We start from the raw sequence: 15713 nt of genomic DNA, 5'->3' as shown, positions 1-15713 counted from the left end.
TATGTATTTATTTGAATCAAGAATAAATATATGATTTATTCATGAAATTAATTATCACCATGATTCACATGTCTATTTCTTAAAGAATGTATATGATGATTCAATTTAGGTCAATAATTGGATTCTATAGACTAAGTGGGACAATGTAACCGATTTAAAATTGATTATTAACAATTACCTGCATTTAATAGGTTCACAGATTTAGGAAGTTTTAATCTTAAAGAGTGTAAAGTTTAATGGTCATTATAGATGATAAATATTTTTAATTTTTAATTATCAATTCTTTGGTAAATCAAGTCTATAAATAACCTTTTGTCCCTAACCTCACTCTCTTTAATTTTACTATTCAGAAAATTCACAACCTATATAGAAGACTAAAAGCTTAGAAGTCCAAAGAGCAATACACTCCATCACTATAATAATGTTTAAAGATAATTATATATTTTTATTTCTGCATTTATCTTGTTTTTCTTTTATTATGATCAATATAAATTATAGTTTAACATGGATAATCGAAAAGAATGAATCAAATATCCAATTTTTAAAAAAATGAGGACTGAAATTTAACACAATATGAATACCAAAAGTTTATTCAAACTAAATATTTTGTTTTACCTTTCTTTTACCAAAATTTGTTAGTAGTCAAAATACAAAAAAAAATTGCTAGATTAAATGACATGGTTATGATTTAAAAAGTTTTAAAAAGACCCCTCAATACCAAAAAAAAACATAGGTTAGTTTGTCAAAATTATCAATGCATAATATAAAAGAGTAAATATCGTAATTGACTGTATAGAGAAATTAACATTAACATAACAAAATAACTACCGGTTGAAAGCCAAAATAGAGAAGATCTTCAATCCATAATGGAAAACAACACAATAGTAATGCTACGTCGCAGTTCGTATTTATGCACAAAATACTAACAAACGCAACAAGATGTCAAGATTCGGAAGAAAAATTAAACCACTCTTAAAATGTTTGAAGTAGTCACTCACTCTATCATAGAATGGCACAACCTTTATCACCGCGTTTGCGGAGTTCTTCGTGTGCCTTCTCAAGATGCTCTCTTAGTTTTTTTATCTCTTCGTCGGATTTCTTTTGAGCTACCTTTGCACTTTTTTCTGCTTCTAGTCTTGCAGCTTGCTCATGTGCCAATTGTTGCTCAAGCTTTGTAGTTGCCGCCATCAACTTTGACTCAATCTGCAAAACCATATAATTCATCAAACACAGTAGACAAAATTAAGTAAAAAATGAAATGAAGATTCATATCAGAAAATATAGACGAAAAGTACCATCTCAGTAATTTGCTTTAATTGGGCCTCATATGATTGTTGCATATGCTTCTTAAGCTCCGAGATTTGCCCGTCTGAGTATCCTTCTAAGGAATCAACTTCTTTTTGCTGGATTTCAAGTTTCATTGCTCCTTTCTGCAATCAAAAGATCAACATCATCATACTTCTTTAAGAGTTAAGAAACAAGATAGTGAAATTTGCAAAACTTCCACCTTTAGTTCGGTAAATAGTTCATCCGTATAGGGACGTCCACCATTATGCGATACTACCGAGTTTACAAACTCGAGAAGTTGTTGAACTTGACTAAATCGCTTCTTTTTATCCTTAGTCTTGTTGTCAAAGAGAACACGGCGATTCCCACACAAAGAAAGTATTTCCTACATTATTATTGAAATCAATTAAAGATCAACAAAACTATTAATACATGCATATAGAAAATTCATAGAAAATAATTATTTGTATATTACGACAAAGGTTAAAACAAAATCAGTGGATCGAAATAATTTAAACTATAATACTAATAAAAACCTTTAAAGGCTCCGGACATTCGCGGGCTAAATATCCGTCGAGTGTCTCCTCATTATCTTCTAATTCATCTCCTCCCGTGAAGACAACAATCATGTAATCAACAATCTTGCTTCCAAATAATTTTTGCAAGCTTCTCAGAGCATTTTCTTCTTCCTCGCTAAATCTTGTTCTAACGGATAACACTACAAGGATGGCATGGATACCATCCTTAGCAAATTTAATACACTTGACTATTTCTTTTCCAATAAACTCAGACTTACCCGCAGCCGAAAATTCAAATAATCCTGTAAAAGTTTCCAGGTTAAAAGGATACACAAACTTTTTAACCAAACGGAAAAATAAATAGTTCATACATACACCGCCAATTACCTGGAGTGTCAATAACATTGACGATCGGTCCATCACTCAGCTCCGATGTCTGCATTTCGCAAGAGGACGTGACACCGGATAAGCCTGCCCTCGACATGAAGACCTTTCTTCCAAGAATACTATTACCGGTGGCACTCTTTCCATTGCCGGTGCGTCCAACCAAAACCACCGTCCGAGTAACCTTGGACGGGGAAGAAGCAAACTCCCAATCATCATCAACATAACTTCCCATTCTAACAGAAATAAAATAAATAAATAAATAAATAAAATCCTAAATTAGAATAAATAGTAAGTAATGAATCAGGCCAATAAGTAACTCAAATCCACTAAATTAAAATTTCTTAATTCTAGTGATCAATATAAACCCTACAAACAGTTTATAGCTACAAATTATAAATTGAATTCCTAGATTTAAACGTGATGATTTTCACATGATACCAACATACGCTTAGGTTATATAGATAGATTATTGAAAGATTAAGCAATCAAGTAACAAAAACTGAAAAACAAACGGTGATGATGAAGAAAACAAAACCTGAAAAGAAATTCCTAACCTGAAAAGAGAGAAACAAAGTATACTGAAGCAAAAAGTAGAAGACGGCACAAAACAAAACCCAGCAACACGTAATCCAAACACTGGCTGGGTTAAGAATATATTGGAGTGGGAGTAGTGCTTCGGTGGAACAACACAATATAGGGTCCATGATAGGCTATGATTTATAACCATTAGATTAAAGTTTTTTTTCCTTTTGGTCTACCGATTAAAGACTTTATAAATATAGGGTCCACGGTCGATTCATCATCATCACATTAAAGTTTTTTTTTTTAAATAAAAGTCAAACTTATTTTAATATCCAACGTAAAATTTATTTCAATATCCAAACGATGTAAAATAGTGTATTTCAATTAAATCATATATATTAATTAGGTTAATAATTCATTTTTTAATTTATATTAATTAATATTTGTTGTGAGTTTGTTATGAAATTTTTAAATTATTTTTTAAAACAAAAAATAAATATTTTACTTTTATGATAAATTTCAATTTTTTTTTAATATGAGCATGTTTGAATTTTACATAATGCTATTCATCGTCCTTTAATAATGACTCTAAATAAGCTTTTAGACCACATGAAATCTAACTATGCAAACTTTCAACATACCTTTGTTATGTCTCGCGCCCAATCCTATTTCAAAATCAAACATTAGTTCACTTATGGAAGTTCTCAAATAGAAATTTTTGCTTACATCCTCAATAGAGTGTGTGAGTACTAAAAGGGGATTTCCTTTCGATAACAACACCAAAAGACGAAATTAAACATGAGTAAATTCGTGTAAACATAATTTTTATGGAAGAATCTTTTGGCCAAAAGGTTCAACACATTTATCGGTAATAAGCCTACAATCTAAACTCTCTATTATGTGGAAGGATTTATGGAAATAGTGTGTGATTTCTGTCGGCAAGGTCTTTTTTGGATTTACCTTCACCTCATTTGAAAATGTTAGAAGGGTGTGTGTTTCAGGTGCTTGGAACCTATCAGCAGGTCTTCTAAAACTTTTTCCTTAGCCAAAAGATTTTGTTTCATGTATGCAATAAAACAACACAGCTGACGTCTAGTCATGTTCTACTATCTTGCTCAAGAATAGTAGTACCGTAGAAATTTGTTTGCAATCGCAAGTAACATAGGTACGTCGATCTACTTTAATCTAGCATCTACTAAGCACATGATAGATAGAAGCTTTGATCACTTTATTAGAGTACCGATATATATGGATTTTACTTCGAACATCGAATACAAAACTTTGGTAAAAAGGCAGGTTTTTTTCCTTTTTTACAGAGTTAGAATACGAAAACTTACCTCACTATTGTACTTATTGCAAGAAAATTGGTCATTCTTTAGAAAAGCTTAAGCTTGATGATAGGCGTGATAAGAATTTGGAACAAACAGATCAGACACATAATAGAAAGTTTAATGCAACAAAAAAACCATTTGTGCAGAGTTATCTTTTCTCATGCTAGTAATAAGGTATTTATAGAGGCTCGTGAGCCTGGAGTTATGGTTTCTTGGAAATGATAACCAGTTACTTAGTCATTGCAGTGGACCGTTGTATCCTTACTTCTTAGGAAGACACTGTTTACTTTGTTGACTATAAATTCCCTTTGATTGAGGCGTGTTTTTTTCCACATTTCCCATAACAAGCGAGTAGGGAGCATTTTAAGGCAAGGTTGCCTTATTTTGGACGGTTGAAGGGTGTCTCCCCATACTGGAGGCAATGACCTAACCCTTGATGGGTCTTTACAAAGATATTGCTACATTATTCGTCCTTCATATATAGTTAGTTCATTATCATTTGTGCAGAGTTATCTTTTCTCATGCTAGTAATAAGGTATTTATAGAGGCTCGTGAGCCTGGAGTTATGGTTTCTTGGAAATGATAACCAGTTGCTTAGTCATTGCAGTGGACCGTTGTATCCTTACTTCTTAGGAAGACACTGTTTACTTTGTTGACTATAAATTCCCTTTGATTGAGGCGTGTTTTTTTCCACGTTTTCCATAACAAGCGAGTAGGGAGCATTTTAAGGCAAGGTTGCCTTATTTTGGACGGTTGAAGGGTGTCTCCCCATACTGGAGGCAATGACCTAACCCTTGATGGGTCTTTACAAAGATATTGCTACATTATTCGTCCTTCATATATAGTTAGTTCATTATCCAAAAATAAACCACCATGATGAATTAACAAAAGAAAATATTCTTCCATTACTACATATGTCCAACACAATTATAATTAGTAAGGGGGCAGACAAATTTCCTACAACCTAAAACTTAACATTAAACTTAACCTAAAATCGAAAACGAACAGAAAATTAAAATACAAACATCATTTGAAACCTATAACTCACAAAATCTAAAACATAAAGCATTTGAATACGGTAAACCCTAAATTAGAAATGAGATACAAATTATCAATCTGTTTGAAAACTGAATCCTTAAATGTGCCTTCACCCTCGTGTTCTCTAGCAAAGGCTTTCTCACCTTCGATTTCGCCTAAACAGACATTCTCTCGAACGTCTCAACTACTTTCATCTCCTCTATGAACTAGTGTTCTATTAGGGTTTTCTTAAATGAAAAACAAAAATGACAAATAAATACATTTCCTTTTTCTTAAATCAAGAATACGTGTAAGTATTTCTTTTAAGTTGGTCTCGACATCAACACTAAGTATACATCATGTGGCAACTTTATTTAACTTTAACTAAGAGATCTAAAAGAATAGTTAATCTTTATTAGATTTCATCAACTTTATAGACATAGAATTTAGTTTATTCTTTCATACAATATCCTAACATTAAAATAAAATCTTTATTTTATTCTGTTTTCTACTCTAATTTTCTAATTTTAGATGTTTCATTCATGTGATTCTAAAATATTTAGAGAGACTTGGTATAAAGCAATTGAACTTTTCAAATTATTGGATAGAGATGTTTCATCAATGGAATTTGATTTAAGGACAAATTCAAAACTAAAATATTTTTCTTTTATATATATAATTTACTTATCTAAAGATGGTAAATGGATATGTTAATCTTTAAAAAATAGAGTAAGATAGTTGAAGCTGCTAATCTAAATCATAAACATTCTTGCAAAATAATAAGGTGGGGGTCAAACATAATAAAAAGAAGGCTAGTTAACTTGTCTCCTAAGAATGCCACTTAAGATATAAATATAGTAAACAAAAATTTGAAAATTATGTATAAAATTTAATATAAATTTATAATTAATAATTTTATTATTTTTTTTAATATAAATCTTTTATTATTTTTGGATTTTTTAACCTATACCTTTAGGACACAAGTTATTATTATCCTATTATAAATCATGTTTAACACTTGGGCGTCTAATTTTGGTTAATTTGAAAAAAGAATATCAAGGGTTTGGAGTAAAACAATTAAGAAAATGAAGAGGCAATTAAGGATTTTTTGACACAGAAATTGAAGGGTTTAATGTGAGAGAGAATTAATAGTGTTTAATGTGGAAATTGAAAAACTAAAACTGAACCGTTGGAGTATATAGGTAGATTTTGCATTACATTACATTTTTCATTAGTGTTTTCTAGTAATAAGTTGTTCGACGAAAGTGGTAAGTTTTACAAATCAGAAAGAAAATTCGATCACTTCAATTCCGCATCTCTAAGTATAGTTCGAGACTTCAACCAGTAAAGGTTAGAAACTTCAACTTTATACTTCACATTTTTACATTCAACTAATATGATCAAATTCAAATAAACTTCTCTCATTGTTGAGCTAAATACATAAGAAGTATTTGCAATTTTCAATTTTCTTTTATTAGTTCCATCAGAATTAATATCTAATGGAATTTTTTTAATCTTTTCAGCACATTTCAAGCTGTGATGGGTGGAAGTTCTGTTCTTTCGATTGATGATTGGGAATTTGCTTCCTCGCCTAATAATGTTAAGACATTGGTTTTGTTTGGACGCACCGGCAACGGCAAGAGTGCAACCGGTAATAGTATTCTTGGAGAGAAAAAATTCAAGTCAAGGTCTAGTTCCTCCGGTGTCACCACATCGTGCAAAATGGAGACAACTGTGATGAGTGATGGGCAGATTGTTAATGTTATTGACACTCCAGGTTAACTTGGTCTTTGTATTAGAATGTATTAACATGAAATATGGTTTATTGAGTTATGGAATGGGTGCTAGTTATGATTGCTAATATTTTAATTATTTTTATTTAATTCTGTCACTTTGTGAAATTTTTTGTAGGGTTATTTGAACTTTCTGACAAATCCGAGCTTATTGGGAAAGAAATAGTCAAGTGCATTGATTTGGCTAAGAATGGAATCCATGCCATCATTGTAGTGCTCTCTGTTAGATCACGTTTCAGTGTGGAAGAAGAAAAAGCTCTACGTAGCTTGCAGACATTGTTTGGAAGCAAAATTGTTGACTACATGGTTGTGGTCTTTACCGGTGGAGATGATTTAGAAGATAATGATGAGACATTGGACGATTATTTAGGTCGTGAATGTCCTGAGTCTTTAAAGGTTTGTATTTAGTATTATAACTTTTGTGATGAAGCTTTTCTATGGCTTTCTTTTTTAGAATGGTTAAATATTGATTTTATGTTGCATGCAGTCAATTCTTTCTTTGTGTGAGAATCGATGTGTGCTTTTTGATAACAAGACTAAGGATGAAAAGAAGCAATCTCAACAACTTCAAGAACTTCTCTCTTTTGTGAAATTGATTGTAGCAAAGAATCATGGTCTGCCTTATACAAATGAGTTATTTACAAAACTAAAGGTGGAGATTTTGCAGATTTGACAGTCTCATTTCTTAAATTTTGGAAAAAAGTGTTTAGGTATCAATGAGTTTCATTATTTGGCGGCAGGAAGGATACTCGGAAAGACAGGCTGCTACATTGGAAGGATACTCGGAAGAAGAAATGCTAGAGTTTAAAAAACATAGGGAGCAAGCATATGATGACCAGCTTAATCGAATAACTGAGATGGTACTTTTCATGTTTATATTGCGCAATCTTCGTTATTTCATCTTTATTGATTATTTTTTTGACAATCATTTTATTAGATATTATTAAAACTTTTTGAATTGTCAATGCACGCATATTACACATGCTGTTGAATTTGTTGAGTACACAATACGTGGTTTTGTAGGTAGAGTCGAAGTTGAAGAAAGCAATTACATGGCTGGAGCAGCAATTGGAACGAGAAAAAGTGGCAAGACAAGAAGCAGAAATGAGATCAAAAGATGAAATTGAGAGACTCAGAAAACATCTTGAGCAAGCACGTCTTGAACAGGAAAAAGCGGCAAGACAAGAAGCAGAAATGAGATCAAAAGATGAAATTAAAAAACTCAAAAAAGAAGCACGTGTTGAGCAAGAAAGAGCTGCAAGACTCGAAGCGGAAATGAGATCAAATGAAAAAATTAAGGAACTCAGAAATCATCTTAAGGAGGCACAAGAAAAACTCCGCAAGCAAGAAGCAGGTTCTTCTCTGTGTGTCATTCAATGATAGTAATTAATTCAAACAGGCAAAGAGTTCATTTAGTTTATCTTTTGAAATATTATTAACATTTTGTGTTGACTTCATGCATTAGAAACTAGAGATCTTTTTTTAATTTGGCTTTAATGGCTCTAATAAGTTTATATATTTTGTTATATGCTCATAGAAGCTACTTTGTTGTTGACTAAAAGTCATATTTTTAAAGATCTAACAGTTATGGTTAATTAACTATGTCAAATATTTTTATATCATTATATATATATATATATATATATATATATATATATATATATATATATATATATATATATATATATATATATATATATATAGAATTGTAATTCTTTGTGTTGAAGTAGGTTGTTCGGCAGAGGCAAGAGAATGTCGAAATATCGAAGTATATTATTGTTCGACAGAGATTTTAATTTAGGTTTATTTTATAATTTTAGTTGAATTAGGTTAGTTGGAGTTTTGCTCGGTGAGTAAGCAAACTCAACCTACAAATAAGAAGTAACCCCTATTGCTGAAAAAAAGAAACCAAAATTCTCCATAGATTTTGGTGAATTTCTAACATTTGGTATCTAGAGCACCGACTGAGCGATTTGTGGATAGCAAAACACGCTGACATTGAATCATCTGAATGGATATTTTTCGACGAGTCTCCAAATTCTGGAGGGTCGAAGTTATGGAAATTGGTGTAAATAGATGAAGGTTGCTTTATATTGTAAAGATCTTTGAGATCTTGTGAAAGAGAGAGTGACGCCGCTTCTAGAAAACACAACGAATGGAGAAAGAGATGTGCATAAAGAATTGAAGAAGAGAGATTATAAAGCTCTATATAATTCATCAATGTGTTGCTCCAGATAATTTCGAAAAGGTCAGTGATGTAGTATCGTCAAAAGAAGCATGAAAAATCTTGGAGAAATCATTTGGAGGTGCAGAAAAGGTGAAAGAGGTGAGGTTACAAACTCACAAAAGAACGTATGAATTGCTTCAGAAGGAAGAAAGTGAAAAGCATAACTGATTTTTTCACTAGAGTTAGAAACTAGTGAATCAAATTATGGTATGTGGAGAAATATTGACATCAATATCAGTTGTTGCAAAGATCTTGAGGTCATTGGCTCCAAAGTTCGACCACGTGGTAGTAGTCATAAAAGAGTCGAAAGATTTGTCACATTGACCAAGAGAGCTTTAAGGGACGCTTGAATCTCATGAACAAAGAATGGCTGAAAGAGCTGTAAGTAAGTCAAAAAGTGATGTGGCTTTGCAGACGCAAGTAAGAGAAAAGTAAGGCAAAGGGAAATGGTTCGACAACAAAGGTAGATGAGGCTACAATAATTCAACTAGTAGAGGAAACCGGCAAGAAGGAAATGCGTTGAACCAGAGAAGTCCCTCATACCAAAATAACCAAAGAGGTGGTGTTGCATGTAGAGGACGATGTGGTGGTCGAAAACCTGACAAAAGTCACATTCAGTGCTTCAATTATCAGAAGTATGGTCATTACTCTAGTGATTGTCCTTAAAAACAAAAGAATCAAGAAAATGTGGCAAAATTTGTTAGACACGAAGAAGAAGAGATGTTGCTGATGGCCACAACAAGAGATGAAGAAAGATTCAAGGACCAATGGTACTTAGACTCAGGATGCTCATCACACATGTCTGGTTGGAAAGTTTGGTTTGTTAACATAAAACCTTCGATGAAGAACGTGGTGAAATTTGCAAATGACAATACTCTAGCAGCTAAAGATATTGGTGATATTCTGATTATGAGGAAAGATGGTAAGAGGTCAGTAATTTCCAATGTACTATACATACCAGACATGAAAAACAATTTTCTCAGCATATGGTCGTTGATCGAAAAGAACTACAAAGTGTCGATCGAAGACAAGATAACGAAAGTAAATGGGAATTCAAGAGCATACTTACCAAGCTTTCTTTCCAAAGTTAGTCTTCTTTGGTACACATATTTCCAATTTCAACATTTTCCATAGAATGAAAAGAAATGTTATCAATGGAAATTTCAGACATATTCGCAGGAATCTATTTCCCAGCAACTCCCTTCTTAGCTGAAGGCCTGATGTCTTGAACATCTTGTTCGACATCATACTAAGACTCACTTGATGACACTTCCTTCCTCTTCAAGGACCTTTTCTTGGTAGTAGGAGTCACAAATTTGCTCCACCCTTTTCCAGGTCCAACACCAACATTTTTCTTGGACACCTTAAAAGGCTTGCTTGCAGACATAACAACCTTCCCTTTCATATTCTTTAATCTTTTAGCAATACCAGGGGCTAATTTCTTTCTTATTGGATCATCATCAGAATCTATGTATTAAAGCGACCATTTATCCCTCCAATTCTCGGTTCAACCGACCGATCCGATTCAGTTTTAAAGCGATGCTTCTATGTATTATCCAATTTCAATCACATATTATTCTTACACTATTTATTTTCATGTTACCACATTTTCAACCCTAAATCCATATATTTTATACTTCCCAAATTTATTTGATGCGGTTATCGTGTCTGCTTCGAGATTAAAGATGGGTTCTTTAGGTGTTTGATTCGATGGATTATGGACTTGGAACCTGAATATTTGCTCTAAATCACTTTCAGAGTTGGCCAAGTTGAATGTTATCTTGTGCATTCTATATGAGGTAACTCAGATCCTTGAGCTCGATAATTTATTTGTTTGGTGTTGTGATCCCAAAGATTTTTCAGTGAAAGCAATCTACCCAAGTTTACATAAATGTTCCTTGTATGTGATTACCATTTCTTCGTCCCTTTCTCTTGCATTGAAGATCAATTAGAAAACCAAGATGCCTAACAATGTTTATGATCCTTGTTCGTTTTGAGCTTAAGAAACGTAGAGTCATCAATTCATGACCTGGTTTGTCCTTTTTATTTTCATCGTGAAGAAAATATTGTTCACCTTATTTTATTCTATCCGATTTCTGCTTGTATTTGGCATCTAATGCTGATTTAGTTAGAGTTTGAAGGTTTTCTTGTTTCCACACCAATTTTAGATCACTTTTTCAACTTTGATATTCTATTTTTAGGGAGAATTGATAAGGATTTTATTGTATTATTTTGATTCTAAGTTGTATCGAGTTTTTGACTAGCTAGGAATACTATTATTTTAAAAGGGGGATTGGTTAACGAGAAGGAGTTAATTTATTTAGTTAAACTTCGTTCTTGGGATTGGTTTGGGATTGGTTGTAACGTTTATATTCATTCTAGTTTGTCAGATTAATTTGACAATCCCTTATTATGTATTAGCTATGTGGTTGGAGACTAATGCTTCAGTCGTTTTTATCTTCTTTTTTTATATTGAGTTGAATATTATTTATACTCTCTTTAATATATTATTTTATTTATAAAAAAATTAATATTCCTCGTACACTTATTACCGAGAAACTCAATCTTATTCAACCTCTATATTAACAACTACACTCTAAGAACTTCCAAAAAAAAAATGTCTCAAGCTGTGAATAGAAATATACCAATGATAGGAATGTTATTGATAAGAAATTACTTTTTAACTTTAACATGCTCACAATGAAATCACATAACCCTAAAATAAATGTTTAGAAATAGATTGTATAGTAAAGTGATGAAACAAGTTTTGTAGAGTGTTTTCTACTACTACTATTACATAGATAGAGTTAGAAGAAAATGAATACGCTAGCATTCTCAAGTCTTAAAACAAAACAAAAAAAGTAACGACATAAAAAACAGGGGATATGGATTTACTTTTAGTCTATTTTAAAAAAAAAATTAAAGAATAATTCTCATTATATATATCTTTTATATTAATTAAACTTAGAGCGTCAAAAAGTCCGTCACTAAATTCATAGTTAAGATGAAAATCATAAGTAAATCCAAAGTTTGTATTTAATTTAAACGCACCATTCTTATGGTATATGTATCTTTCAATCTCATTCAACTGTCTATCATGCGTTAAATTCAGTGGTCAAAAAATTAAGTAAATAAAATTGACTAAAAGTGAAAAAAATATATAATTAATCTAAGAGATGTAGTAGATGTTGCATATACTATATTCGAGAAAGAGAGCAAGAGAGGATCCTGATCCATTCTTATGATCTAAAATTTATTTATTTTCATGATTTTTTTGCATGAAATTTTATAATCTTATAAGAATGTCTCACACAAAAATTGAATTTTGTTTTATTTGAGATGAATTAAATATGAATTGCAAATGCTGGTATATGATTGAATTTTGAGATAATATTTTGTAGAAACCTATCTAATAATACATAAAATGGATGTGCAAAGTTTCATGGCATTCCGAATAAGTCTCAATTTATTTTAATTTTTTTGATCGAAACACATATGTAACGTTACGATCGAAAAATCAAAATAAATCTTGACTATTCGGAATGTCGTGAAACTTTGAAGATCGTTTTAATGTGTTATTATATAAGTCTCTGAAAAATATTAATTCTAAATTTAATCATAGGCAACGTTTGCATTGTTTCCATTTCATAGAAAATCGACGTTTAAATTTTTTATATAAATGTATTTTTTTCTAGAGGTGAAAATCATTATTATGACCTATACTTCGTTTTTTTAATGATTTTTCTTATTAATGTTTATCACATTATAAGGATATCTCCCACAAAAACAGAAGTAAACATTGCATATCAAAAAGAATGTGAGTAGCCGACTTAAACCTGCGATAGGGACCATATAAATAAAGGAAGAAGACAAAGAAATGGAGTGTGATAGTGGAAAGAATAATGGATGCATGAAATGTTATAATAAATTATTCTAGAGAAGAACTATATGATGTTATTGTTATACTTTTCTGAAACGTGTGTGAGAAATATCCATATTTGTTGAAAGTATAATTCTGGATCAGGTGAATTAGAAGATTGTTTGTGCTTGAATCGATCAGGTTAGACACCTTGGAAATACAACAACTAACTGATTTGAGTCTGCCCATGTGTCATACCCCGATTTTGGTCCTGAATTTTTTTTCATTTTTTCTTTTTCACTTAGGCGTTTGGCCTAAAGTTCATTTGCATACATTCATCGCCAAATCCATTTTTTTTATTGATAGACATTGGTCATTATCTAGCTTCTTGATCATGATGTTTTTGATTATAAAATGGATTTTAATTATTTGACTTTTTTTAATTTTAATTTGATTTTAATTTCGAATTAAGTTTAATTCCAAATTTCAATTTAATCTTAATTGTTTATTTTACTAATGAATCAAACTCTAATTGATTTTAATTTCCAAATGAATGTTAGAGTTAGTATCAAAGTAATTTTAACGAATTATAGATTAATTTGATTTTAATTTGATTTTTGCTGATTTGTTATTATTATTTAAATTGATATTTAAATTAATCTTGGATTATTCCTAAAAATCCATATCCATTTTATAATCAAATATCCAAACTCTTTGAACCCACAATTAAATCCTTTTTTTTTTAATCCAATAACCCATTTTAACTATACAAACCAAAACTCATTTACTTAAGTTTATGTCCAATTTCACATTAGAATTAGCCATTAACTATCCAAATAGCGTACATGTCCAAATCAGATAAATAAAATAACAATTGGAAAGTGAATGAAAAGCAAAAGCAGCAACACAACAACCCAAAACAGTGGGAGACGACATACAAGCCAAATGCAAAAAGTTGCTATGTACCAAGTATCCAAAACTGTTCCAGCTAGCAGCATCAACACGAGCCAGCTGCAGTAAACGGCGATGCAAGGTAAGCAAAACGCAAGTCACGGAAACTCTAAAGCTAGCATCCCGTAACCACCTGCAAGAGTATGGTACATTGCCGGATAACCATCTGAACCATCTGTTGGCTATTTCCCTCACTATCTTTGAAGCAGCCAGGCTTGCCAAGGGGAAACCACTCTTCATTTCCAAAGAAACCTGCAATATCACAGCAGTCCCTGTTTCATTTACAAAAGCCACAATAGCAAATTGGAAAGAACATGACAGCATCGAAAAAAACTCACCGTAACTGCTGATAATTGTTTGGTTCCCCACAGCAGAAGCTATAATGGAGTGTTAATTGTTATGCTTCGGTTGACGACAAGGATGCATTGTTAGACAAACACATAGCCGATGATACTTTCAGTGATCTAAAGCTACAGGATACTCGGCGACCAATAAAACTTCTTGCAGTAGTTCTATCTTGGGTTTTTGTGGTTGTCTCAGACTCTGTGAAGTTCCTACAATGGTCTTCATTGTTATCATCACGGAAGGGTGTTGCATTTTCAACCTTGGATTTGGCAGTTGTTACTGGTCTTATGCACAAACAGGAAAACAAAGTTATCTGCATTCCGGTTGTTGTAGCTGTTGTCTCACCTTTTCCACCATCTGATAAAATTGGGATTAACTCCGTTCAGAGAGAGGCTGAAGAGATAATTCCCATGAAACCAATGAAAATGGACTGGGTTCCGTCCATTCCCCTGAAGGACCGAGATAGCCAAGTGGAAAGACTGAAGACTGAAATATTTATACTTCGTTGCACCCAAAGAAGGTCTGCTTTAAAGCACCTGAAGTTGGATAGAAATGCGAGTACTGCTTGCCTTATTTCTATCAGCCATTTAAGGAAGATGCGTTTGAACAGAGCACCATTTGTTCACCTGCAACAAACAATAATTAACATAACAGCAGTACAACAGCCAGCATAAATTAATAAACCAACAGCCTTCCAATGCATTGAAGATCATACAATAGAGAGAAACGTGCAGTTCAGGTCATCATGGGGATATTGAATTCTCCTGTCAAAGCCTGGCATTGTGCTGCTGCTGAGTTACTTGGCCGATTGATCATTAATCCTGACAACGAACCTTTCTTGCTATCATTTTTTTCCACAGATACACAAACGTTTGATTGACCTTATCAGCTTACCGGCAATTGATGCTCAGGCAGCTGCTATAGGTGCACTCTATAACCTTGCTGAAGTTAATATGGATTGCAGGTTGAAGATTGCTAGTGAGCGATGGGCAATAGATCGATTGCTCAAAGTAATTAAGACACCACATCCTGTTCCAGAAGTTTGTCGGAAAGCTGCCATGATATTAGAGAGTCTTGTTTCTGAGCCACAAAACAGAATTTTGTTGCTAGCCTATGAGAATGCTTTTTCTGAGATACTTTTCACAGATAGCAAATATTCTGACACGTTTGCGAGGATATTGTATGAACTAACATCTCGACCAAGTAACAAAGTGGCAACAGCTCGTGGCATCTGGGGCATGTAACTTCTATCCATCCCCTTTTCACTCGCAGCAGCAAGAAGCTCCATCCACAATGGGTATCGATTTGAAGGCCGGGGGCAAGTCCAAGAAGACAAAACGAACCACACCAAAATCTGATGATATCTATCTCAAGCTTCTCGTCAAGCTTTACCGTTTCCTTGCTCGGAGGGCTCCAGGTTGATTCGCCACATGAAGGGAAACGAGGGTAAGATTGCTGTAGTTGTGGGGGGGCTGT

The 15713-nt window shown here is 32.6% G+C and overlaps 2 protein-coding genes across 2 annotated transcripts; one reads left to right on the top strand and one right to left on the bottom strand.

The window, feature by feature from the left end:
• Nucleotides 1-831: 831 nt before the first annotated feature.
• LOC127105944 (immune-associated nucleotide-binding protein 9) lies at nt 832-2871 on the bottom strand. Its single transcript, XM_051043161.1, has 6 exons — nt 2728-2871; nt 2193-2425; nt 1824-2107; nt 1508-1672; nt 1296-1430; nt 832-1203 (listed from the first exon to the last, which is right to left on the bottom strand). Exons 2-6 carry the CDS (start codon nt 2422-2424, stop codon nt 1003-1005), a joined length of 1017 nt encoding a protein of 338 aa, XP_050899118.1. The 5' UTR covers nt 2425; nt 2728-2871; the 3' UTR covers nt 832-1002.
• Nucleotides 2872-6601: 3730 nt separating this feature from the next.
• On the top strand, nt 6602-15481 carry LOC127104620 (uncharacterized). Its single transcript, XM_051041799.1, has 8 exons — nt 6602-6839; nt 6974-7251; nt 7343-7507; nt 7596-7715; nt 7879-8209; nt 9090-9103; nt 14312-14893; nt 15098-15481. The coding sequence occupies exons 1-8, from the start codon at nt 6602-6604 to the stop codon at nt 15479-15481; spliced, it is 2112 nt and encodes a 703-aa protein (XP_050897756.1).
• Nucleotides 15482-15713: the final 232 nt, after the last annotated feature.

This window comes from Lathyrus oleraceus, chromosome 7 (genome assembly GCF_024323335.1).
Source record: "Lathyrus oleraceus cultivar Zhongwan6 chromosome 7, CAAS_Psat_ZW6_1.0, whole genome shotgun sequence".
Lineage (NCBI taxonomy): Eukaryota > Viridiplantae > Streptophyta > Magnoliopsida > Fabales > Fabaceae > Lathyrus > Lathyrus oleraceus.
This window is presented reverse-complemented; position numbering and strand designations above follow the sequence as displayed.

Bases quoted from the DNA above. Each gene is read 5' to 3' on its own strand.
- LOC127104620 (XM_051041799.1), top strand. From the start codon at position 6,602: ATGGGTGGAAGTTCTGTTCTTTCGATTGATGATTGGGAATTTGCTTCC. The intron at 6,840-6,973 runs GTTAACTTGGTC...AATTTTTTGTAG, and splicing joins TAATGTTATTGACACTCCAG to GGTTATTTGAACTTTCTGAC. The intron at 7,716-7,878 runs GTACTTTTCATG...GTGGTTTTGTAG, and splicing joins TTAATCGAATAACTGAGATG to GTAGAGTCGAAGTTGAAGAA.
- LOC127105944 (XM_051043161.1), bottom strand. From the start codon at position 2,424: ATGGGAAGTTATGTTGATGATGATTGGGAGTTTGCTTCTTCCCCGTCC. The intron at 2,108-2,192 runs GTAATTGGCGGT...AAACTTTTACAG, and splicing joins CAATGTTATTGACACTCCAG to GATTATTTGAATTTTCGGCT. The intron at 1,204-1,295 runs GTACTTTTCGTC...ATGGTTTTGCAG, and splicing joins TAAAGCAAATTACTGAGATG to ATTGAGTCAAAGTTGATGGC.